The sequence below is a fragment of the Cladophialophora immunda genome (genome assembly GCF_000835495.1).
Source record: "Cladophialophora immunda strain CBS 83496 unplaced genomic scaffold supercont1.5, whole genome shotgun sequence".
Taxonomy (NCBI): Eukaryota; Fungi; Ascomycota; class Eurotiomycetes; order Chaetothyriales; family Herpotrichiellaceae; genus Cladophialophora; species Cladophialophora immunda.
The window spans coordinates 2,283,235-2,306,476 of record NW_015622545.1 but is presented as its reverse complement, the minus strand read 5'-3'; the positions used below and the strand labels follow the sequence as shown (position 1 = coordinate 2,306,476).

The window sequence follows — 23,242 nt, the reverse complement described above, 5'->3', positions numbered from 1 at the left end:
GGATACAAGAACGACACTCTCTTCGCCTCGTGCAGCTCGGGTAAAACAAACACTCCCAGCCACGATTTCACACCATGGCACCGCGCAAGTTGTTTCTCAGTTCGTACAATGGCACAATCTACACCCTTGAGTTCTCTCAAGGCCCAGACCCTCGCCAGGCATTGACGGTAATTGCCACGACCGAGGCCTGCCGTCCCAGCCCTTCGTGGATCACCTATGACCCAGACCGGCAGATTCTATTCGGGACATCCAACGACAAAGAAAGTGAACAGGGAGCCGTCAAGGCCTTTGCAGTCCAAGCTGACGGGAGCCTCGTCGAGTCTGGCTGCGTGGAATCGCCTTTCGGCGCGGCATACCACACCATCTACCATGGAGGAGACATACTAGCCGTTGCTTTCTAGTGAGTTGCTGCCATGATGTCCTTCAACACTGGTGTGAGAAAGACTAACAGCGTCACCAGCCACTCGAGCCGCGTGGTGACCTACGACATCACCGATGTTGCTCACATCCAGCCCATTCACGAGTTGGAATTCTCGCCCATCGAACCCGGTCCAGGCAAGGTCCAAGATCGGCCTCGTCCCCATCAAGTCGTTCTCGAGCCCACGGGGCGCCATGTCCTCGTGCCCGACCTGGGAGCCGACCGAGTCCGGGTTCTAGCCGTCTCTCCCCCTAATAGTCCGGGGATGCTGCGAGAGATCGACGCCCTCCAACTGCCCAAGGGGTCGTATCCCAGACATGTGGCATTCATCACACGCCAGGGCACCGACAGCAACCAGACACAGCTCTATTTGTTAAACCAAGACGCCAACACCCTGCTCAGCTTCCAGGTCGAATATTCTTCCCACGAAGGGCTGAGATTTGTGAATCAGGGTTGCGACATTGACCTCCTTCAGAGATGTGATCGGGTTATCTCACCGCTCGCGGGAGTTCGTACCATGGCATCCCACCTGGCCATCTCGGTGAGCCGTCGTATCCTCTCGCTCTCCTCTCCAACTCTCCTTCTCAGGTGAACCGCTGCTAACGACAATTCACTGGTTCTCCTCACAGCCCGACGAGAGGTTCGTGATAGTCTCGGTTCGCGACGACAGAGCGTTCACCATAGAGTCGCCGTTCGAGCCTAGCACCAGCATGTCTGCGGACACGATCCTGACTTACCGGATCGACCCAGAATCTGTCGCGCTGACGCTGGCCCACGAGTTTGCAGCTGGTGGTGGCTTCCCTCGGCAGTTCTCGCTCAACGAAGTGGGCGACAGAATCGCGGTCGTGCAGCAGAAGCAAGGGTGGCTGTCCATCTTCGAGCGAGATGTCGAGACGGGCCAGATCGGGAGGCTTCTGGCGATCAAAGACGGTTTTGGAGAGATGGGGCCGAACTGTGTACTATGGGGTCCTTGAGCCCGTGTACCTACTAGGTAGTCGATGGCAAAGCCAGTTGGGCAAAAGCCAAATGCACTTCTCATGCCGGTTTCGCAATGCTTCTGGGAACAAACATTCCACTCCTGTTTCGCTCATGCGCGGAGGTCCACATTACTACGTCTACAGGCCCAATCATCACACAATCTCTTCAAAGTTCGGGACCATGGCATCTTCCTCGTCTACCTCGACAGAGCGACTACCCCATCTTCTCTCCCGGTTCAGTCTCCACGGGGAACCCACGGAGCCAGGCTAGCTTCACCACGAGCTGGAGTTGGGCTTCTCAAGAAAATAGCCATGTTCTGAGTTAACAACGGTCGATTCTGCGTCGTCCTGCTATAAAGAGACCGCTGAACCCCCGTCCATGGGAGTTGGTGAGCGAGGAAGCAAGAGAAAGGATATTATGCTTCGTTAACGCAGCATTCATCACCATTCTTGCCAACAACCACATCAACACTTCCCCTTCATCGCACTTTCAGAGAAAGAGGAGCTGAACCTTGGAAAGGCGTCTCATAGCCCAGCACAGAATTTGACTATTCGACCGACGGACAATCAGTTCTCGATCTAGTTTGTCTTCCTCCTCAGTTACTACCGCCGACACCATCATGGGACTCACAAACCATGGCCTATTGCGCAACTTCAACGGCCAACTCGCCTTCGCTGTGGGCATCCTGTCGCTCTCGCAGGTCAACTACGGGATGGACCTCGCAGCCTTCAGCACCACGCAGGCCATGGGCGCCTTCGAGCGCAAGTTCGGCGTCTACAACCCCAAAACCCAGGCCTGGCAAATCGAACCGTACTTCCTGTCCCTGCTCAACAGCCTGACCTACATCGGCCAAGTGACGGGCGTGCTACTCAGCGGGTTCATCACCCGGCGCTGGGGACGCCGCATGTCGCTGTGGGTGATGTGCTTTTGGGCCTTCCTGTCGGCCATCCTCCTCGTCACAGCCCAGCGCAAGGAGCAGATGCTGGTCGCCCGCATCCTGAACTATATCTACCTGGGCCAGGAGATCGCCACGATCCCCGTCATGCAGTCTGAGCTCTGCCCCTCCCACATCCGCGGGTTTGTGGTCAGCACCTATCAGCTGGGAATCATGGTACGTGTGTCCTAGCGACGTAGGACTCAGCTATTCTCGCCTCTTCCTTTTTGGGCGAATTCGATCTGGCTGGCGTCGAGAGACTCCACCCCACCTTGCTTCAAGTGACTGACTATCTTCCCCTTCTTCGGGGACCGAACCAGAACAGACGGGATCGTTGATCATGTCCATCATCGCCTATGGGACCAGTCACCTAGAAGGCGAAGCGTCGTTCCGGATCCCGCTGGGCCTCTTCTTCGTTGTCCCCGCTATTGTTGGTGTGAGCGTCTTCTTCTTCCCTGAGGTAGGCAGACATACACATATAGGCTTTTATGGCCAAGGTAACTAATGTCCGGTCTAGTCCCCGCGCTGGCTTCTCGTGCATGGCCGGCGAGACGAAGCACTGGCCTCCCTGAGACGCTATCGCCAGGGTCGTTTCAGCGACGAGGAGATTCTGGCCGAGTTCGAGAGCCAGATCGCGCAGATCCGCCAGGCCCATGTGTTGGCCGAGGAGAAAGGCACGTTCCGGGACCTGTGGCGGGGCGTGAACCTCAAGCGCACGCTGATTGCCATGGGTGCCAGCGTCTGCCTGCAGAGCAGCGGACAGGCTTTCATCAGCAAGTACGGGCCCGTGTTTCTCAAGGACGTCAAGGCCGTCAACCCCTTCGCCATGACCTGTATTAACTCAGCCCTGTATATCGGCGCCGTCGCCGTGTCCATGTACCTGTGCGACCGGCAGATGTTGGGTCGAAGGTGAGTTCGTCATGCGAGTATTCGTCAGGTGGCAGCTAGTTGGCTCTTTCGATCATTACTGCTACACATACCACCATTACTTGCCGTGTTCTTTGATTCCCCCTCCCCCTCCAACCTTTCTTGTCATCAGACTAACCATCCTCTCCGCTGTCCATTAGGGTCATGTTGATCGGCGGTGCTCTTCTGCAAGGATCCTCGCTGATGGTGATGGCCGGCATCGGATCTCCAGCGACGCTCTCGCATTCCACACGCGTGGGCATCTCGGCGCTCTTCACCATCTCGTATGTCGGTTGGTGTCTCGGCTGGGGACCCATCAGCCACATCATCACGGCGGAGATCCCGACTACCAGTAAGTCCTGCCTGCCACCCAAGAGTCTTTGTTTCTTGTTCGTTCTTCTTGTCTTTCTCAATCTCCTTTTGGGAGTGTGTCTGGCTATTTCCCCCTTCACTTTTGGCCGGCAGATTTCCAGAAAGAGCGAGAGAGAGAGAGAGAGAGAGGAACCTGTCCCAATCCCTGAAGTTACTCAGAGTGGTGCTGACAAAAGCAAAGGCCTTCGAGACCTCACCTACACCGTGGCCAGCGTGGTCAACGTGGCCGTGCAGTTCGCCGTCTCCTTCAGCATCCCGTACCTCCTGTACGCGCCCTACGCGAACCTCGGCCCCAAGGTGGGCTTCATCTTCGGCTCCATCGCGCTGGCCACCATCGCGTACACATTCTTCTGCGTCCCCGAGTGTCGCCGTCTGTCCCTCGAGGAGATCGACCATCTGTTCCTCGAGCGCACGCCGATCCGCAAATTCGCCGCCATGACGCCCGGGCGGATCCTGCCGCCGGCGACGGCGATGGCGAAGGATCCGGCGGCTCTGGTGGAGGAAGAAGTCGGGGAGAAGAACAGCGCGACCGTGCAAGAGAAGGAGGCTGTGTAGGCAAGTAAGGTAAACTAAATCTGATCTACACCCGAGGACGAATGGCCGGAGGGGGAACAAGGAGCCCGTTTGTTGGTGTGTCCATCCGTCCATGATTCACTCACATTAGTGGACAGAGAGCGGAGAGCGCCTTTCTGTTAGTGGCTGAAGAAGGAAGAGGGGGAGGTACAGCCGAACAGGGTCCAGTTGAGAAGAAAGAAAAACAGACGTGTATATTGCACAGTACATGACATGAGAAAGATGATCTCGTGAGCGTGGATATTAATCGTGTCTGGTTCATTTTATCCTGCTTTTTGCCTGCTACACATGTTACACCTGTCCTGCTCCCATTGCCCAAACTCCCCTAAGCCCCAAATGTAGGGAGACTGGGTCATTTATTTTAGTCACCACCATCCGTCACAACGGGGTCGTGGTGGTGGTGAAGATGAAACGAAAACACCAGCGCTCTCTCCCCCGCTAGACAGCAGCGGCCGTGGGTGCCGGAGATAGCTCAAACTGGCCACCGCCCCGCAGATCCTGGTCCGGGCGCATCTGGGCCCAGTTCTCCCAAAAGATGCGGCGCGAGTCGTACGACACCCAGGCGGCCATGCGGGTCAAAAGCGGCGGCGAGCGCTTAAGGTCGCTCATGTAGGGCAAACCCTGGAACATGAGGCAGACCTTGTTGACCACGTCGTCCTGCGACGGCGCCGAGGCGCCGAGGGCCTGGATGGCGCGCTTCAGCTTCTCCTCCAGGACCTCGCGCCGGCCGCTGTAGGGAGTTTGCAGGATACGCGCCAGCACGAAGCCCGCGTACGTCATGGCCACGCGGGCGTGGCCGGGGCCGATGGCTAGGTTGATGCTGTTGCAGAGGTCGACAAGGTCGCAGACGTCTTCCTCGAGGAGTCTGATCATCTCGAGCATTTCTTCCGTCCCCAAGGTCGCGGTGACGTCGTCTTGGAGTACGTACGCCTGCACCTGCACGCGGCAGTAGAGATAAACGATTTTGAGCGCATCGGTGCAGGTTCCCTCCACCAGCCGATTCAGGGCGGTGAGCCGCTCAGTGTAAAGCCTCATGAGATTCAGGCGAGTGGTGGGCTCCTGGAGTCCCGAGGGAGCCGGTCCGTGGTAGGACATCTCTAGGCTGCCTTGAGTGAAGGTGTGCAGGATGCGGCAGAGGCTGGTGAGGCTGCGGTCGAGATCCGGGTCGTCAAAAGCACCCACCAGCTGCGGGTCCGCGAGAAGCGAGGGCGGCACCCCGCGCATGGTCGCTTGTATGCGGTCAACGACGAAGCAGGCCATCCAAGTCGTCAGCCTCACCTCTTGGTCAGGCATCGGCTGCACATCCCAGCTGTGGCGGTAAGTGTGCGTCCCCATCGACCGGTGGAGCCCGAGTTGCAGGCCGATCTGGGTCGCCATGGTGCTGTAGAAATAGGAGAAATCGTCACTGAGGAATGAGACCCGAAACGGCCAGATGCACAGCAGGAGGAGGGCCTGGACCGTCTGGACCGAGTGCTTGGGGGTGTGGACCACTTCCTCCACGAGACTCTTCACTATCGGGGCCAGCGTGGGTTGGAGCGAGGGAGAAGTGATGGTGCAGACGACCCAGAACAAGAGCGGGCTAGAGGCGTAGATTGCGTCGGCTGATAAGTCAGTCATCTTAAATGGGAGATGTTGGTGGTAACGGGCAAAGTAGCGCTTGAATATCTCAGCCACTTGACTCGCCGTGAGAGACACGGTGCCTATCGAGCGGTTGGTTGCGACAGACACGACTGAAGCCTGCCCAGGACTAGTCGTTTGAGGGGATTGAGGAGGGATCCCCAGCAGCTCTGTAGAATTGCGACACGGCGAGGGGATCTGGGGCACCGTCCACGTGGAGGGGGGGTGGCGAGGTGATCTTTGGTTGGGTGCATCGTCTTCAGGTGCTGACGTTGTTGCTGGTGTTGTGGGTGCTGGTGCTGGCCCGGTTACTGTTAAATCGGCTGTTGGTGGTGGTGATAGTGACTCTTCATCTGTAGCTATTTGTGCCGTGTCCGCAGCAGCGACGGGTCTGCTGCTGCTACGCAAGGCTTGCCGAAGCTCACGGATCTCCGAGGCCATCTTCTGCATGAGCTTTGCCTTCGAGGTGCGTTTGAACGACGGGTCATAGACACAGGCGATTCCAAGCGACTGGCAGCGCGAGCAGCCTGCCGGTGCCTGGTCGGCCGCATTGCACCGCGCTTTCACCTGCCGGCACTTGGTGCACGCAGTGGCTCTCATCCTGTCGCGGAGCTGCGTTTGATGAGATGAAGACGCCCATGGGGCTCGGGCGCTGAGGGACTTGGTTGATCCGACACTGAGTGGTACCGATTCCCCTGGGCAAGGACGGCCTGAGACGAAGACGAGCAGGATGTCAAGTACTGAGAGTGCGAGACAGGATTGTGCATCCGACAGCGGCGCAGGAGACGCATTGCGAAAGCGGAGTGCGGCAACGAAGTCTCCCCGCAAAAAGGTTCCCTCCACAACGCGACCGCGTATAGTTGCAGTGTTTGGAAACGATCCGAGGTGGAGTCACTATCTGGCCATCAAAGAGGGCGGATGGGCATGTTGAGCAGCGCGCATGTCTCTTTGCATGGAAGAGCGCTTGGTTTGGATGTCGTGTTGTCAGAACTGCAGCACTCCTCGCCCCTTTCTAGACCCCAGCCTTGTTCAGCCTTCCCAAAGCAGTGGGCACGTGTTTGGTGTCACGTGGCATCCTCGGCTGCAGCTCAAAATGCATGGTGCAAATACGTCATTCGATTCGCTGGGCGTCACGGTGTCACGGTGTCACTCGTTGGCCCCCCAGACTGCGCGGGAGGCGTTTGTGGTATTAGTTCGTGAGGAGGCTGCACTTCATTACATGCACCAGATTCCAGACGCCTTGTACCGCGACTTCATTCGTTCCAGCTGCGCTTTCTGAGTGCTCAGTGCCATAGCTTGGTCACCCAGCAGCTTGTTCCTATTGCTGCTTTTTCCCACATGGCTCCCACTTGATTGTGCGCCCCCAAGCAGCGTGTCTTTCGATGCGCTGGCTAGCAAATGGGTCCATTCAAATGGTTCCTCTTCGTCTACGTGCTCGGTGGCCTCACCTTCGTACCGCTTCTGATCGTCTCCGTCCTCCTCTATGCCTACTACACGCTCCCCCCACCGGAAGTGAAAACAGAGAAACCGAAGTCCAATGACGATCCTGCCCAGCTGCTCCGTCCCGAAGATGACAAGATTGCATTCAAGACTGGTACCGATGACCTGGCCGAGCAGTTCCATCGAAAGCACGACTCTGATGTCGCCGCTGGCTACTTCGCCGTATGCAGAGAATATGTGCCTGGTGGTGTCCCTGGCAAACCGCCGGACAAGCTGACACCTGCGGGGGACGTCGCGGCCCAGGAGTCTCCTAGTGTCTACCAGAGCATGTACCGCAGCATATTCGATCGGTCGCAGAAACCCACGATAGAACCCAATAAAGAGGGCGCGGGGAAGAACGTCAGGAAAACAAACAATGTCTTCTACGTGGTCTTGAGGTGGGTTACGAAATAGGAAGTGTCTGTTCGGAGGTGAAGCCTGACTGATCGAGATAGGCACGGACATCTCATGCTTTACGATGATATACAACAATTGGAAGTTCGCTACGTCATCTCTCTCGACTACCACGATGTCGATGTCTATGCTGGCGGAGAAGAAATACCAGAGGGAGAGCTGTGGATCAAGCGAAATGCGATCCGATTGAGGCGGAAAAAAACTCAAGTGGGAGACAAAGCAACTTCGTTGCCATTCTTTCTCTTCGGGCAGAGCCAGTCGGATAAAGAGGACTTCTACGATGCTATCCTCAAGAACCAAGAGAAAAGCAGCACCGAAGAACCACCAGGGCCGCAACTGTTCGATGTCGAGCATATTGTGTTGCTGGTACAGAAATTACACTCGTCAGAAGAGCATTTGCAGACACGATGGCTCAATGCCATGATTGGCCGCGTGTTTCTAGCTATGTACAAGACCCCAGAACTGGAAGGTTTTATCCGAGAAAAGCTCACGAAGAAGATTTCGAGGGTGAGGAAGCCCACTTTCATCACCAAGCTGGGCTTGCGGAAAATCGACTTGGGCACTGGGGCGCCCTTCTTCACAAATCCAAGATTGAAGGATTTGACAGTAAATGGTGATTGTACAGTCGAAGCCGATGTCAATTATTCTGGAGGGGTAAGGATCGAGATTGCCGCCACCGCGCGGATTGATCTGGGTACACGCTTCAAGGCCCGAGAAGTCGACATGGTGTTGGCAGTCACATGCAAAGCGCTCCAGGGGCATCTCTTGGTGAGATGCAAACCGCCTCCCAGCAACCGGTTTTGGTTCACTTTCGAGAAAATGCCCGTTCTGGAGCTCGACATCGAACCCATTGTCAGTACTCGGCAAATCACGTACACTTTCATTCTCAGAGCGATCGAAAGCAGGATCCGAGAGGTGGTGGCCGAAAGCATTGTACATCCTTTCTGGGACGACGTACCGTTCTTCGACACGAGACATCAGAAATATCGCGGTGGCATCTGGAAGACGGAGCCTGCATCGACGACCACCACAGAGATCCCGGACGAGGAACCTGAAGATGCCATCGAAGCAGGCGGTTCCGGAACAGACACCCCGGCAGAGCTTTCGAGAGACGACAGAGTCATGAGTATGCCAGTCTTGGCTGAGACTAATGGTATGGGCAAAAACAATTCTGCGAAGAAATCCATGGCTTCCTTGAATGACCTTTTTGGCAAGAAAAAGCCAGAAACAGCGGAAAAGGCCGACTCTTCGACACCCAGATTGATGCGGTCAACCTCGTTTGCCAGTGCCGCAGATCCCACCATCACCACGAACCACGCTGATGCCAATACGCCTACTCGTGGAGCAGATCAGACCACGCATAGAGAGAGCGTTGCCACAATATTAAAAGATCTATCTGCCAGGTCAGTCTCCGGAAATGGGTCGGAACTGGGTTCTCCAGCAGCATCCCCTTCTGTAGAGTCGGCCATGGCTGCAGCCTTGAAGGGGCGTACATCAAGCAACGCCTCAGGCGTATCGGAAGACGAAGACCAAGACAGTCGGGGAGCTTCTTCCCTGCCACGCACCCTAACAAATGCAAGCCGCGCTTCAACTCAAACCACCGACTCTGGTGGTCAAAAGGATGGTAGGCCAGCCTCGGCGCAGGAGAAAAGCAAGCCCTCAAAAGGCTTCACGCTGGGTGCGAGGTCGTTGACTGCTGCGGATAGAAAACAAGCCCTGGCGTCCGTCAATGCTGCCGCTGCAGCTGCCCAAAAATGGGGTTGGGGCGTGCTCGCAAGAAATCGACAGCGGGATGCCCAAGCGGCGGCAACACAGGGAAATTTGGATGGGGCATCAGGGAGCCCTCCTACACCCCGAGAGCCTATGGGGCGTGGAAGGCCACTTCCACCTCCAGGTGTTCCGCTGCCTCCCCCCGAGAGAGTGCGGCCAAATTCATTCCTGGCACCGAAGCGGAAAGCGGTGCCACCTCCAATGCTACCAAAGCGCCCGGAGACAGATGGATCCCACGAGTCAATATCGGCCAAATCATCACCGAAGCCACCACTTCCGGAAAGGCGCAAGAGGACGAGCTCCGCACAGCCCGAGGATGGTGCCGAAGATGAAGTGTTCGTTGTCGAGGCCCCAATGGAATTGGCTCCAACAAGCCCGGCTAATGATGAACATCATGACGACTTTTTTGGTCATGGTGAGCCCCCAGCGACGACAAAGGAGCAACTCAAAGCCTCACCACTCCTGGATAACGGCAGCGAGGTTGATGAGCCAGCTGCAGTGTTAGCCAGGGAGCACCCCAATCCACCGCAATCGGATCAAGAAAGCGAAACCGAGGAGCCAGCAGCTGTGCAGGAACAGATACGTCCGCCATTACCTGCTCGTGGCAGTACGACTCCGGAACAGCTTCTCCAGGACGAAAACGAGATGCACAGGCAAGAGATGGGCATGTATACATAATGAGGCATTTGCCCCAGCCAGACGGACGTCTAGATATAATCGAAGCTCAGCATTATTCCTTTGGGCATAGAATATGATACCCGATTATAAGCAGTGCGATGACTTCGTCTTACTAGGCATTTTTCTTTCAAGCTCATTAAGCTTACAATAAACGAATCTCGATTCTTTCCTAATGATTATCAAGGGAGCTGCTGGTTGTCGGGACACAGCAAGGATTCCCCCATTCATAGGGGAGTTGGCCAATGCGACAAGTTGGCCACATTAGGCAGCTCTGCCGACCATCGACTATGCAAGGCTGCACCTCTTGACGCGGCTTCGTCAATGACCACAGTTGAACCTCTTCTTTACTCTATCCTGATCCTGTCCTCGCATTCTTCCTTCACTTCTTCGAATTCCCCTATCAGTTGTCCGCCGTGATGAATCACTATCCTCAGGCCTGGGGTCGTGTAAGTCCTGAAACTTTGCAGTGAACCGCGACGTAGCTAACTTGCAGTAGCCCCGAGATGATGTCTACGGCCCGTACGATCCTTCATACCTCCAGACCTCGATGCCTCAGACGCACACGCAGTCGCCTGCAGTAACAGGAACATCGGTACTGGGAGTCAAATTCAAAGACGGTGTCGTAGTGGCAGCAGACAACCTAGGTATGTTTACCACAGGTGCAGCGTTTCCGGGGACTAGGCTAACACATTCTTGTCAGCTTCCTATGGCTCCCTGGCGCGGTTCACAGATGTCAAGCGTCTGCGAACCTTCCCTCCCAATACCGTGGTTGGCTTTGGTGGCGACGTCTCGGACATGCAATATCTCGACCGGCTATTGCAGTCGCTGGACATTCGAGAAAACTACCTCTCCGCCACGGGGCACACGCTGAACGCACGAAATCTCCACATTTATCTCTCGAAGGTCATGTACAAGAGGAGGAGCGACTTTAACCCGTTATGGAACATGATGCTTATCGCGGGCCTGGATGAAGACGAGAAGCCGTTCTTGGCCAGTGCGGATTTGCTGGGGACAACCTTCTCCGCTCCAACACTGGCGACTGGATTTGGCGCACATCTCGCGCAGCCTTTGCTGCGAAAACTAATGCCTCATGACGAAGAGAGTGTCAAGGATGTGACGAAGGAAATGGCCATCGACGCCGTCAAGCAGTGCATGAAAGTTCTGTTCTACAGAGATGCCAGGAGCTTGGACAAGTACAGCATTGCCGTGGTGACTAAGGAGGGCGTCGAGCTCAAGGAAGACGAGAAGCTGGAGAATCAAAGTTGGGCCTTCGCCGATCAGATCCGAGGATATGGTACGCAAGTTAATTAGGGGGTCTGCATACGAGCTTGGTCGGTGCACGGCGTTCAGTTGCGGGACGGAGCACTACAAATGCAGGCGGTTACCAACGGCATGCCTTGAGGATTCCACAGAACAATAAAATCCCTCTTACGGACACGGACACGAGAGTCACAATGTAACTCTTTGCCCTGAATAGACCGTGGGAGTGTCATATTAGTCGCTGGAGGGAGCCACAGACGGAGGCAACGACAACGCCTAGACCGTGCAAGAGTTGAATGTGATTGGTCAGCCTTGTGGTTTCTGGCCGTGGTGAGTCAAAGGCGGAGTTTCTGTGCCGCTGACGTGCCGGTGCCAGAAATTTGGAGAAGGTCGAACTTGGGCCAGAAAAGTCGAAGAGCCGCCGCTCACAGCCAATATCATTAATTGTTCTTGTTCTCCATACCTGTGGTTTCTCTTCGCATTGAGCGTTTGTTCTCCCTTCTTATTCTCTTTGGTGGCAATTAGAGAGGCTTCCATCACCCTCGTGTCGCTTTAATATCCAGTCTGGAGTCTCCCTTGCGGCGTCTCCAACACCCTCAATCTATTTCCACCACCATGGAAGGCTCAGCCGTGCAGCAGGCACCTACGCCGCCGAATGACAACAGCAATACCAACAGAGGCCAACGACGCAGACGGAGAGGCGGAGGTGGTCCCAGCAGACCGTCGCCCGCTCAACCAGAAACTACAGCTCCCATAAGACAGACCGCAGGCAGACCCTTTGGGGGACGTCTCACACGACTACACGCAGACGCACCGCCTTTCGTCCCGTCCTCTCTACCACCGCCTCCTCAATCGAGCACGCAGTCCAAAGACTCGAAACCTCGCCCTCCCCGCCCCAGTAACAAGACCACACCCGCACGAACGCCGCAGCGGCCACAAGGACGGAGAGGCTCGGTCGCCCGATCGACGGCTCCGGACATCGCCACCCGAATTCATGAGGACATCTCACACAATCTGTACGAGTGTGCAATTTGCACAAACGAGATTGGTCGGTCTTCAAAAGTCTGGTCATGTCGGACATGTTGGACAGTATTCCACATTGGCTGCATCAAGAGATGGTCAAAAAACGAGGGCTCAGCCGTCCCTCGCTCTGCAGGCCAAAGTGATGAAGAGACGCAGACGGGGAAGCAGTGGAGATGTCCCGGTTGCAATCTACCCAAGGACACCTTTCCATCGACATACACTTGCTGGTGCGAGAAGGAAATAGATCCAAAGAACATCACTGGTCTACCTCCGCATTCCTGCGGGCAATCTTGTGGGCGCGAGAGGACGTTCCCAAAGGCATGTCCGCATCCTTGTGATCTCCTCTGCCATGCCGGGCCGTGTCCGCCGTGCTCAGCAATGGGCCCCAAGCAGAGTTGCTACTGTGGCAAGCAGGAAACAACGAGGCGATGTGTCGAAACAAACTATGAGACGGGCTGGAGCTGCGGTGCCGTGTGTGGCGATATCATGCCATGCGGCGAGCACACTTGTCAAAGACCCTGTCACGAGGGTCTCTGCGGCGCTTGTACCACTGAGATCGATGCACGGTGCTACTGTGGAAAGCTGGAACGGAAGATCTTATGCAAAGATCGAGGTGAAGAGAAGCCAAGTAGTGACTGGGTTGGGCTCTTCGATTGCGGTCAACAATGTGACAGACTCATGGACTGTGGGGTTCACCGCTGCGAAAAGCCATGTCATCCCCAGGATGCGGCAATACCCCATTGTCCGAGGTCAGTCGACGTCGTTACTCACTGCCCCTGTGGGAAAACTCCTCTGGCTAAACTCGACAATGGCCTTCGAACACTCTGTACCGATCCGATCCCGAGCTGCGAAAAGGAGTGTGGAAGATCATTACCATGCGGACACAAATGCAAGCAGACATGTCATACCGGAGCATGCAGTCCTTGCACGCTCAAAATCTCCAAACCATGTCGATGTGGCCGCAATTCGTTTGACGTCATCTGCCACGAAGCGACCGAGGAACCACCTCAGTGCACACGTTTGTGCAAGGCTACCCTGAACTGTGGCCGTCATGAGTGTGGTGAGCGATGTTGCACAGGGGAGCGCAAAGCATCTGAGCGTCAAGCCACCAAGCGGAAACTCAAACCTCTGGGAAGCGTCACCCGGGCCTTGGACGAGAATATCGAAGCAGAGCACATTTGCACTCGACCATGCGGCCGCAAGCTGAAGTGTGGAAACCACGTCTGTCAAGATCTCTGCCACCGCGGGCCATGCGGCAGCTGCAGGGAAGCCATTTTTGATGATATCTCGTGCAGCTGTGGTAGGACCGTTCTCCAGGCGCCGTTACCATGCGGCACCCGTCCACCGCCGTGCAATTTTCCGTGCAACAGGACGAAGGACTGTGGCCACCCTCCCGTTGTACACAATTGCCACCTGGACGAGGAAGAATGCCCCAAATGTCCATTTCTCACCGAGAAGCAATGTCTGTGCGGCAAGAAGACTCTGAAAAACCAACCATGCTGGAGGGCCGATGTGTTGTGCGGATTGGTCTGCGGAAAGCCCCTCCAATGTGGCTCCCATACCTGTCGAAAGACGTGTCATAGGCCGGGTGAATGTGAAGATGCCCACCAACAGTGCCAGCAAGAGTGTGGCAAGACGAAGAAAACCTGTGGGCATCCATGTGAGCAGCCCTGCCACGCTCCTTCGACATGCAAGGAAGATAAGCCATGTCCGTTCAAGGTGATGATTACGTGCGACTGTCAACGCAAAAAGGAAGAGGTCAGGTGCAATGCGCGGGCGCACATGCCTGAACCCCCTGGTCGACAGACGTCGCTCAAGTGTGACGACGAGTGCGCCAGGTTGGAGAGAAATCGCAAACTGGCTCTAGCTCTTCACATTCCTGACGATCACACCGATGAGCATGTCCCTTACTCGACCAACACTCTCAACATGTACCTGGAAGATGTGGCATGGGCACACAAGCAGGAAGAAATCTTGCGGCTCTTTGCGGCGGATGAAAATGAGAAGAGATACCGCTTCCCACCCATGAGAAAGCGCCAGCGAGGATTTATCCACAGTCTGGCGGAAGACTTTGGTTTTGACGGAGAAAGTCTGGATCCCGAGCCCCATCGACATGTTGTGTTGTTCAAGACACCAAAGTTCGTCGCCGCTCCCATGAAGACTCTAGCTCAAGCAGCAAGAATCAAGCGGGCACAGCTGAACGTTTCCGCCCCGGTCCAGTCAACGCCAGATCGCAAAGCAGACGAGGTCAAGCACGACTACAACGGGTTGTTGTTGACCAAACCCAGATTTGCACTGACTGAAGACGAATTGCGACCGCTGGTCAAGAAGTCTGCCCCAACCATCGAGTTCGACATTATCTTTTTGTCCAACGACGAGGGCGTCGCTCTTTTGCCCACCCTATCTTCAGACACTCCAGAGCAGTTGGTCACTCTCCTCGCCAGTCTGCAGCCTACAATTGCTGGGGAGGTGATCAAACACAACCTTGGCGCATCGGTGGTCCTCTGCCAATTCGACACTTCGGACCTTGAGCCAAAGATCCTTCAGCAACAAGGCAGACCAAGTCCATCACTCTCAAGTGGATGGTCTCAAGTTGCGGCGAAGAAGGCAGCACCAGCAGTAGCACCTCAGGTCAAGCCTGTCGGTCAGCGACCAGTGTATACTGTCCTGGGGAGTCGGTTGGCGGAAGCCAAGAGGAAGAAACAGGACGAGGAGAAGCTGCGGAAGAAATCCCAGCAGCAGGAGGTAGTGGAGGATTGGGAAAAGGAGATGGAGCAAGAAGAAAGCGACGAGGCCGCAAGGAGGAATAGTCAGGACAATGTCGAGCCCAGTGGGGGGGTTAGTGCAAGCTTGGAAGCATGATGTGCTGCCGAACAGAGATGTGGCTTGCAGCCTTTCAGCTTGCTGTGACCCGGACTAAGTAGAATGCAGGTCTAGGAGGAGATGATGGACGTGGCTGTGCAGGGTATGGAGTATCCGATATGCGTCAAGTCGGTCTCTGCCGAGCTGAACCTATTCCGCATCAGTTAATCCGATCCGGCTTGGCAAACGTCATCGGCTTCACCTCCTTGCAGCCCTCTCCCTCTCTCCCTAGCTGCTGTTTGCTCTGCCCACTGCACACTGCGTACTGTTCGTCGTAGCTTCTCCTGTGGCTTCCCGCCAATCGTCCAACCTTGAACTACAAGATCCCTGCCTCTTACGTGCTCGTATCAAGGTTCCAGTCCTTGCCTCCAGCTCACTTGTCTGCAGACCAAGCCGCTTGGCTGCATTTGAAGCACTTTGACTTCTATCACTTCAGCCCACTGGTGATGCGCTGTGACCCACCAAGAAGCCAAAACATCTTCCTGCTGATGGTGATTTATATCTTCCTTTCCTCTCTTTGACTTTCGTTTCTTTCTCTTCCATCTCATCGTCCAACTCGACCAAGCTTCTCCAGATCAACTACTCATCCCTAGATCGATCCCGCCTCGCTCTCCTTTCTTGCAATCATGGATCAACTCAAAGGTGCCCTCAATAACTTCACCGGCGGCAACAATGGACAACAGCAGAAAGAGAGTGGCGGTCAGCAGGGTGCTTCTGGGAGTGGCAGCGGGAGCTTCCTGGGCGGACTGGGTGACAAGCTCAATTCTGCGGCTGGTGGCGGACGGGAAAGTGAGAAGAATGAGGACTACCTCGACAAGGGTGAGGCTTGCATGACCAGAGCCGAATTGATTGACCCTCGCGATTACGACACTGCATGCTAACCGGGACATTCAACGGCAGGAGTCGACTTCGTCCAAGAGAAGTTCCTCGGCCAAGGCCCTCAAGACAACGAGTCCGCGGTCGAACAAGCCAAAGACGAGCAGATCAGTGACTTCATTCGGGACAAGTGTTCGTGCCCCCTGACCCAGCCGCGGTCTAGAGTGCCCGTGAGCTAACATGACCCTCTCACCGCAGACAAGTCGGCCACTGGCAAGGACTTTCCGGTCAAGGACAAAGAGACCAAGTTCTAGAGGACCTCACGATCATGGTCGAGCGACGACAGACGTGGGGTAGTGAGGCTTCAAACAAGTGCAAAACGGCAGACCTAGATACCAGACCTGAGGACATGGTGCTCAATGGCATAGGGTGAAGCGGACCGCGTGTCGGGATATGGCTTTGCCCTTGGGGACACATGGTTAGCAATGGGGTGTATTACTTACGAGCATATGCCAATCAATCACACATGGACTGTTCCCATCCGCACGACGCCCGTGCTTCTGTGTTTTGTAACATTTATGGGGAAGGACTTAAACACCAGACAACGCCCATGCAAGACCAACACACCAGCCTCCCATCAGATCATGTCCGAGTGATCTCCTTGATCATGAGTAGAGTCGTAAAGTAGATCCATGCAGCCTCGCAAGCTCACCTTATGTATCGCAAGCTTCAGCGCGAGTTACCAAGTCCTTGCTTGGGTCGATAACTCGATCCCCTCGATGGCCCCCATTCCAGGAATCTAGGGAATCTCTCGGTGGGCCAAGACTAGGGAAAGGGCACGAGATGCTCGGCCTGGGGCATTTATAATTGAAGCGGATGCGTGAGAAAACATGGCGTTGTCGTCGATTCCACATTATATCTTAGATATCCAGTACGCGCTCTAGCTCGCCGTGTCACCAACTCGTGCGCCTGGAGTTTGGTACATATGTCTCTCTCTGTGTGTGTGTGTGTGTCTATGCGTGTATGTGTATGTGTATATATACATCTCCTCCATCCATCCCATTTCTTGATTCATCAGACATAAGCGACCGTGGGCTTCAGGTTCGCCACGGGCGTGCCGCCCCGCGCGGAGGCGTGAACCTGTGCCAACCCGACCCGCCCCTCGGGCTCGTCGGGCGCGGACACGTCGCCGATCTTGACCGTGACGTGGCGCAGCAGGCGCGCGCGCTGCAGGCCGGTCAGCGTGGTGCCGTTGGCGGGCAGGGCGACGTGCGGGTTGTCGCGGGTCAGGCTGGAGACGTAGCCGAAGATGTCGGGCGCGAGGGTGTGCACGCGCAGCCAGCACGCCGCCCCGGCCGCGAGCAGCAGCACGGCGCAGGCGGCGAAGTCGACGGCGATCCAGCCCCAGAGGATCGCGTAGTGCGGGTCGTACAGCGCGCCGTGGATGGCGAGGGCCTGGAACTGTGTATCTTCGTCGCTCCCGAAGCTGGGCGTCAGCCCCGTCATCACCTGCGAGAGCATGTAGTACGTGTTGAAGTACTGCGTCAGCGGCAGCGCGAGGCCCCGCGGCTGCTCCGCGGAGAGGAAGGCGTCGTAGTTGTCCGCCTGGCCCTGGCTACCGGCCGGCGGGCCCAGGAAGTTCTGCAGCCCCAGCGTCAGGGACTCGCCGATGTCGGTGGGCATGGACACGTTGCGCTGCCCGCCGCGCGAGAGGAGCAGCGCGCTGAAGAACCGCGCGGCGAAGGCGTCGTCGTCAAACGGCGTGCTGAACGAGGTGACGTTCCGGCGCGGCGCGTTGTGTCGGTACCGCATCTTGTTCGGGAAGCAGCCCGTCACGCCGCAGTGGATCTTCAGCTCCACGGCCACGGCGGTGATGTTGCACGTCTGCCGCGAGCTGCCGCGCGAGGTGATGTACTGGTCGTTGTACGGGATCCAGCGCGTGGACAGGTGGAACTCGCGCAGAGGATGGCCCGCGATGTCGAGGGGGGCGTCGGGGCGAGGCTGCGTCATGTTGAAGCTCACGGACTGGTTCATGAAGGTGCCCTGGGGAAACGACTCGTAGGGGAGGATGGTCGGCCGGCCGCACTGCACCGCCAGGTAGCTGGTGGGCAGCGTGTACTCGCCCAGGAACCCGTTGATCTGGATGGCGACGGGCCCCGCGGCGTCGCTGATCAGCTCGAAATACGTCGCCCGGCCGACAAACGCCGCGTAGTCGTCGGAGAGTTGGAGCTGCGATTGATGCGCCACGTCGACCCAGCCGTGGCGGCCCGGGTGAGGGGGCACGTAGCCAGCGCCGACCGACCAGCCCTGATCCAGGATGGCGTTGAGGTCGGGCAGGACGGCGGACCCGATCGAGTCGGTGCCCTTGGGGACCGCGGTGTCCGAGTTGTAGTCGGATTTCGTGAAGCTGACCGCGGCGATCAGGGCGGCGTTCAGGTCATCGACGTTGAAGCTGAGGTAGGTGTTGTCGTAGGAGGAGCTGAAGCCAGACAGGAGGCCCGCGCCGGCCGCATAGCCGTCCAGCTGGTGGTACGCGCGCGAGTCCACCCGCTGGAATTCCTGCTTGCTGGCCTGACTGCCCAGGTAGTAGAAGGACCAGATGGCGACCAGGGCGGCGCTCATGGTGGTGAACGCGCGCAGCGACCAGATCAGCTTGAGCGTGCTCGGGAGGCTGATGCTGCCCTGGAGCTGTTCGAGGTCCGAGACGCGCGCCCCCGTCTGCGCCTTCCACAGGGCGTACCGCCTCACCAGCGTCGAGATGATGGTGACGAAGACAATGGTGAACGCCGTAGTCATCTGGCCGTTGAACTCGATCAAGAAGGTGGTCAGCGCGCTGACCAGGTCGATCTCGTTGCCGCGATGTTGGCGATCGAGTTTCCACGCCCCGATCACCAGGCCGATTTTGGCGATGAGCACCAGCGGGACCGCCAGGAGGATGCCGTCGTACAGCCACATGAACATCTGATCTTTCGTGTCGGGCACCAGGGGCACGGGTTCTTTGGGCCATGACGATGCCACCGGGATCTCGGCCTGCTTTTCGGGATGAATGGGCTGCTGCGAATGTGACGAGGATGGGAGTTCAAAAGACTCGACGACGACATTGTCGTCCTGCTTAGGGCCCTGCATGGCGTCAACTCCTCTGCTCTGCTCGAGACAGAGAACGGCGAGAGTCGACCAACGACGCCAGAAATCAAGACTTACCTCTCCCTTTTGAAGGAGGCTTTGGGGCTTCCATGAGTCCACTCACCCACCCAGTGGAGTCTCCTGCTAGACACGTTCATCGAACGCAGTGGGTACATTCGCGTGGCCTTTTGGCACTCGGCAACGAGGACGGGGGACACTGTGTTGGGTTTGTATCGAGCAACAAGCGAGAGACTTGTTTCACTCGAGCGTCGAAAGGGGGAATCGACATCTGTTCTGGCCGTTTCTCAGCCCGCCACGGCACGCGCCAGGCCCTTTTGAGGCTTCACTGGACGCAAAGTCAATCCCCTTTAGCTTCAGCCGATCGGGTTGTTGTTTGTGGACTTGGGGCTCGAGACTCGTCCGGGCCTTTGGTGGCGCTGCTCGGCGGGATCCAAATTGTTCTCGGCGAGGCTAAAAGAGATTTTCTGGACAGCTCCATCGTCTCAATGCAGACTCTCGGTCGATGCGTGCGCACCTTGTGTATAAGTACCTCGCAGAGATCCGTGGCCATGACCACCAAAGGGAAAATGGTCTGTGGGAGAGATAGATCAAGGCGTGGCGCAGAGTCTGGTGGCTGGTGGCTGGTGGCTGGTGGCTGGGGGCTTATACCGAGTATTCGGCCCAACACACACGGACCTCGGCTCCTCTTCCTCTTCCTCGTCCTCGACCATGTCGCTTCGCTTCGTATACGATCCGCAGAGCTTGGGTTAGTCAGTCGCGGGGGGAAGAACGCGATCGGTCGGGCCGTGCACAGATTGGGAGTGTCGGAGAAAAGGACGAGAGATAGCACTTCGCTCGATATACAATTCTAAAGCTTTTCACGTCCTCACCCTCTCCTCTCCCCAACTGCCACAACCAGTACACGAAAAATCATCCAAAAGAGCCTCGGGAGAGCGCAGCCCCCAAGATGGTTGGAGCGGCAAAGGGGAAAATCACCCTCTACGTCGACATTGTCAGTCCCTTTGCCTACCTGGGATACTATTTTCTGCGCGTGAGTGATTGCCTTGTGTATCCCTGCTTTACAGGTTGCCATTCTATCTCTATACGCCCATCTCGTCCATCTACAGATCAACACCACCAAAGGCGAGGAGGATTTTCTGTCTTCTCCCCTTTGAAAGAAACCTGTCGTCAACGTCCCATATCTCTTGCCCTCAGATATCAAAACCCAACGAGCTGACTCCTTCATGATCACCGGTGGTAAAACCAGCACTCCCCCATCTTCGAGAATGTGCAAATCACCTACATCCCCATCCTGCTGGGCGGGCTGATGAAGCTGTGCAACAACAAGACACCCATCGAGATCCGCAACAAGGACCGCTGGATCGACGCCGAGCGGCTGCGCTGGGCCCGCCAATTCCACATCCCCATGTCCGCGCGGTTTCCCGCCGGCTTCCCCAAGCCCACCATCCAGCTGCAGCGCTTCCTGACCAGTGTCTGGATGGAGGACCAAGGACAGCGACAGCCCACCCTCACCCGCGCCCTGGATACGCTGTACGCGGCGCTGTGGACGGACCCCACCGAAGGCGACATCCCGGACCCGGCGTGTTTCGCGCGCGTCCTGGCCCCCGTGCTCGGCCGGGACGTCGTCGACAGGCACTTGGCGCGACTGGGCGCGGCCGCGGTCAAGAACCAGCTGATCGCGAACACGGACCGCGCCATGGGCGACGGCGCGTTCGGCCTGCCGTGGTTCCAGTGTGAGAACGCAAAGGGCCAGGTCGAGGGGTTCTGGGGGTTCGATCATCTCGGCCAGGTCGTCCGCTTCATGGAGCTGGATGGGAGGGGCGAGGTCAGGGCTTTGCTGTGATCAATCACAGCTGGGGAGAATGGACAAGTGGAGGAAAAATAATGGGGGAGAATGAGACAAAGTGTCGAGTGGCTTGGCCCGAGAAAGGTTGTGTATGAGTGGGTGGAGTGTGTGCATGCAGTCGGCCTTTGGGTAGAAAAAGGGAGAAAGTAAGAGGTTTCTCAGTGCGGCGAGCGTGTGTTTATTGATGGCTGCACTCTTGTCCAAGTAATGTTACCGTGCCGAGATGTTCATCAGGGTCGGCTTCACCTAGTAACCCCGTTATCAAGTGCACTCAATTAGGCCGTTTATGGGCTCCCTCGGAGCGAATCTGAAGATTTGGTGCTTGCAAGACCTCTTCTGATATTATCCATGCGTGTCTCCAGGATACCAGCTCTCCACGATTGAGCCAAGGGCATTTGATGATGACTTGGTTGCCGGAAGGACTTGATTGAAAATAGACGTGCGATGCATTATCCAGCAACAAGCTGGTCGTGTTGGTACCGAAGACTTCCCGCTAGGTTGACTTTGCCGGAGATCGAGATGCGTCGTGCAATTCTCAATCCGGCTACAAGGAAAGTAGGGTCTGTGGGCCAAGATCTGGAAAGATATGATGTTTTCTCCGTTTGCTCAGAAGGTTTGCTGGTGTCGTTATCTGGCCGTGTACCCCCAGCAGCCGTGTTTCGCCGTCGCCGTCTTCGACGTGGGAGTGCTTTTGCGAATCCTCTCAAGTCTCTCGTTCGTATCATCCAATCTTGTCAATCTTCAAGGTGCCCTTTTCCTCCTGTTCTCCGTCTCCCTCGAGAGCAATAAAGTCTCCCTTCTCCAGTCGTCTGGTCCACTTGCTCGCTTCTCCCCGAGCAAGAATGAAGGTCAGCCGCGCACTGGCTTTCTCCATGGCCGTAAAAGCCGTGCCGGGGAGCGGCGTGTATGTCCATCGTCCAAATGCCCAATTCAAGACATACAGACTCTGTCCCTCGGAGTCGACCGCAATGCTGGGTTTTCGATCGCCGGTGGAATCTGGCGGTGGCCGGGAGGAAAGCACGAGCCCCTTGATACGATAGACCTCGTCCTTGGGCGCAGAAAGGAGCAGATCCTCAAAGGATTCAAGCACGACACCCTGGGGCGGTTTGGTCATGTCTTGGTTGGTCACCACCACACTCAGCACTTCGACTTCTTCTTGGTGATGGTGGTGATCTCCGTGCGCATGTTCTTCGTTGAATTCGATGGCTCCCCGCAACCCTTCATCCCGAACCATGGCCCCGTCGATGCCCATGATGACCTCGACATCAACCCAACCCTTTTGACTCTTGACCCAGGCGACTTGGACGTCCAGATCGCCGACGCGGTCCAAGGCATCTTCAAACATTCGCTCATCGACGAGCTCCCACTTGTTGAAAACGATCAGATCGGTGTACTTGGCTTGCATCTTGGCCGTGTAGCTGGTGTCGTCGTAACCCTTCCAGTTTTCTACGTCGATGACGCTGATCACACCGTCGAGAGTAAACGAACCTGGGTTTTCTCGCGACACACGATTGACTTCCATGGCAAGCGTCGCAGGGAAGGCGGAGCCGGACGTTTCGATGATGATTCTGCTGGGTGCCACCGAGTCCTTGAGCTGGAAAAGAGCATCACTCAACTGCCCGACGAGGTTACAGCATATGCATCCGTTCAAGAGCTCGCGGACGCCCGAGATGGAGGCCGAGCCGGCGAGCTGGGAGTCGACCGCAACATCGCCAAACTCGTTCTTCAGCAGGGCAAGCTGTGCTCTTGTCAGAACTCGGGACCAAAGGCAGGGCTGGTCAAGGTTTGGTCGACACCTGTCTGCAGTGGCGGTAGTTTGACGCTTACTTTGTAGGTTCTTGGGAGTTGCGGAATGAGATTGAGAATCAAGGTCGTCTTTCCAGCACCCAGGAACCCTGTAATGATGGTGACTGGAGTCGGTGCCATGGTTGGAGGTGCGTCAAGAAGTGTTGGGAAGAGGCCCGGGAGTAGGAGTGAAAACTTGCGGGTGGATTGATAGGGTTTGGAAGGCAGAGGAAGATGCTACAGAACGGAAGACTGGCTGGAGAAGTGAGCTTGAACGGAGCCGATGGCAATGATGCTTGATGGCGGTGATATACAGAGTGTGAGGTAGAGCCGACAACTTTTTTTGATTGTCATTGACTGCGCTGCG

The 23,242-nt window shown here is 56.5% G+C and overlaps 6 protein-coding genes across 6 annotated transcripts; 3 read left to right on the top strand and 3 right to left on the bottom strand.

Moving 5' to 3' along the window:
• Positions 1-4,619: 4,619 nt before the first annotated feature.
• Positions 4,620-6,748, bottom strand: PV07_09002 (uncharacterized protein; the record flags this gene model as incomplete). Its single annotated transcript, XM_016396226.1, has 1 exon — positions 4,620-6,748. The coding sequence occupies exon 1, from the start codon at positions 6,396-6,398 to the stop codon at positions 4,620-4,622; it is 1,779 nt and encodes a 592-aa protein (XP_016246082.1). The 5' UTR covers positions 6,399-6,748.
• A 255-nt stretch (positions 6,749-7,003) lies between these two features.
• On the top strand, positions 7,004-10,247 carry PV07_09001 (uncharacterized protein). Its single transcript, XM_016396225.1, has 2 exons — positions 7,004-7,675; positions 7,733-10,247. The coding sequence occupies exons 1-2, from the start codon at positions 7,197-7,199 to the stop codon at positions 10,137-10,139; spliced, it is 2,886 nt and encodes a 961-aa protein (XP_016246081.1). The 5' UTR covers positions 7,004-7,196; the 3' UTR covers positions 10,140-10,247.
• Positions 10,248-12,014: 1,767 nt separating this feature from the next.
• PV07_09000 (uncharacterized protein) lies at positions 12,015-15,284 on the top strand (the record flags this gene model as incomplete). The annotated part of the gene is made up of 1 exon (XM_016396224.1): positions 12,015-15,284. One exon carries the CDS (start codon positions 12,015-12,017, stop codon positions 15,282-15,284), a length of 3,270 nt encoding a protein of 1,089 aa, XP_016246080.1.
• A 1,693-nt stretch (positions 15,285-16,977) lies between these two features.
• PV07_08999 (uncharacterized protein) lies at positions 16,978-19,605 on the bottom strand. Its single transcript, XM_016396223.1, has one exon. It carries the CDS (start codon positions 19,224-19,226, stop codon positions 17,175-17,177), a length of 2,052 nt encoding a protein of 683 aa, XP_016246079.1. The 5' UTR covers positions 19,227-19,605; the 3' UTR covers positions 16,978-17,174.
• Positions 19,606-19,786: 181 nt separating this feature from the next.
• PV07_08998 (uncharacterized protein) lies at positions 19,787-21,467 on the top strand. Its single transcript, XM_016396222.1, has 2 exons — positions 19,787-20,274; positions 20,491-21,467. The coding sequence occupies exons 1-2, from the start codon at positions 20,191-20,193 to the stop codon at positions 21,085-21,087; spliced, it is 681 nt and encodes a 226-aa protein (XP_016246078.1). The 5' UTR covers positions 19,787-20,190; the 3' UTR covers positions 21,088-21,467.
• On the bottom strand, positions 20,890-23,205 carry PV07_08997 (uncharacterized protein). Its single transcript, XM_016396221.1, has 2 exons — positions 22,918-23,205; positions 20,890-22,828 (listed from the first exon to the last, which is right to left on the bottom strand). Exons 1-2 carry the CDS (start codon positions 23,014-23,016, stop codon positions 21,812-21,814), a joined length of 1,116 nt encoding a protein of 371 aa, XP_016246077.1. The 5' UTR covers positions 23,017-23,205; the 3' UTR covers positions 20,890-21,811.
• Between the last annotated feature and the right edge of the window lie 37 nt (positions 23,206-23,242).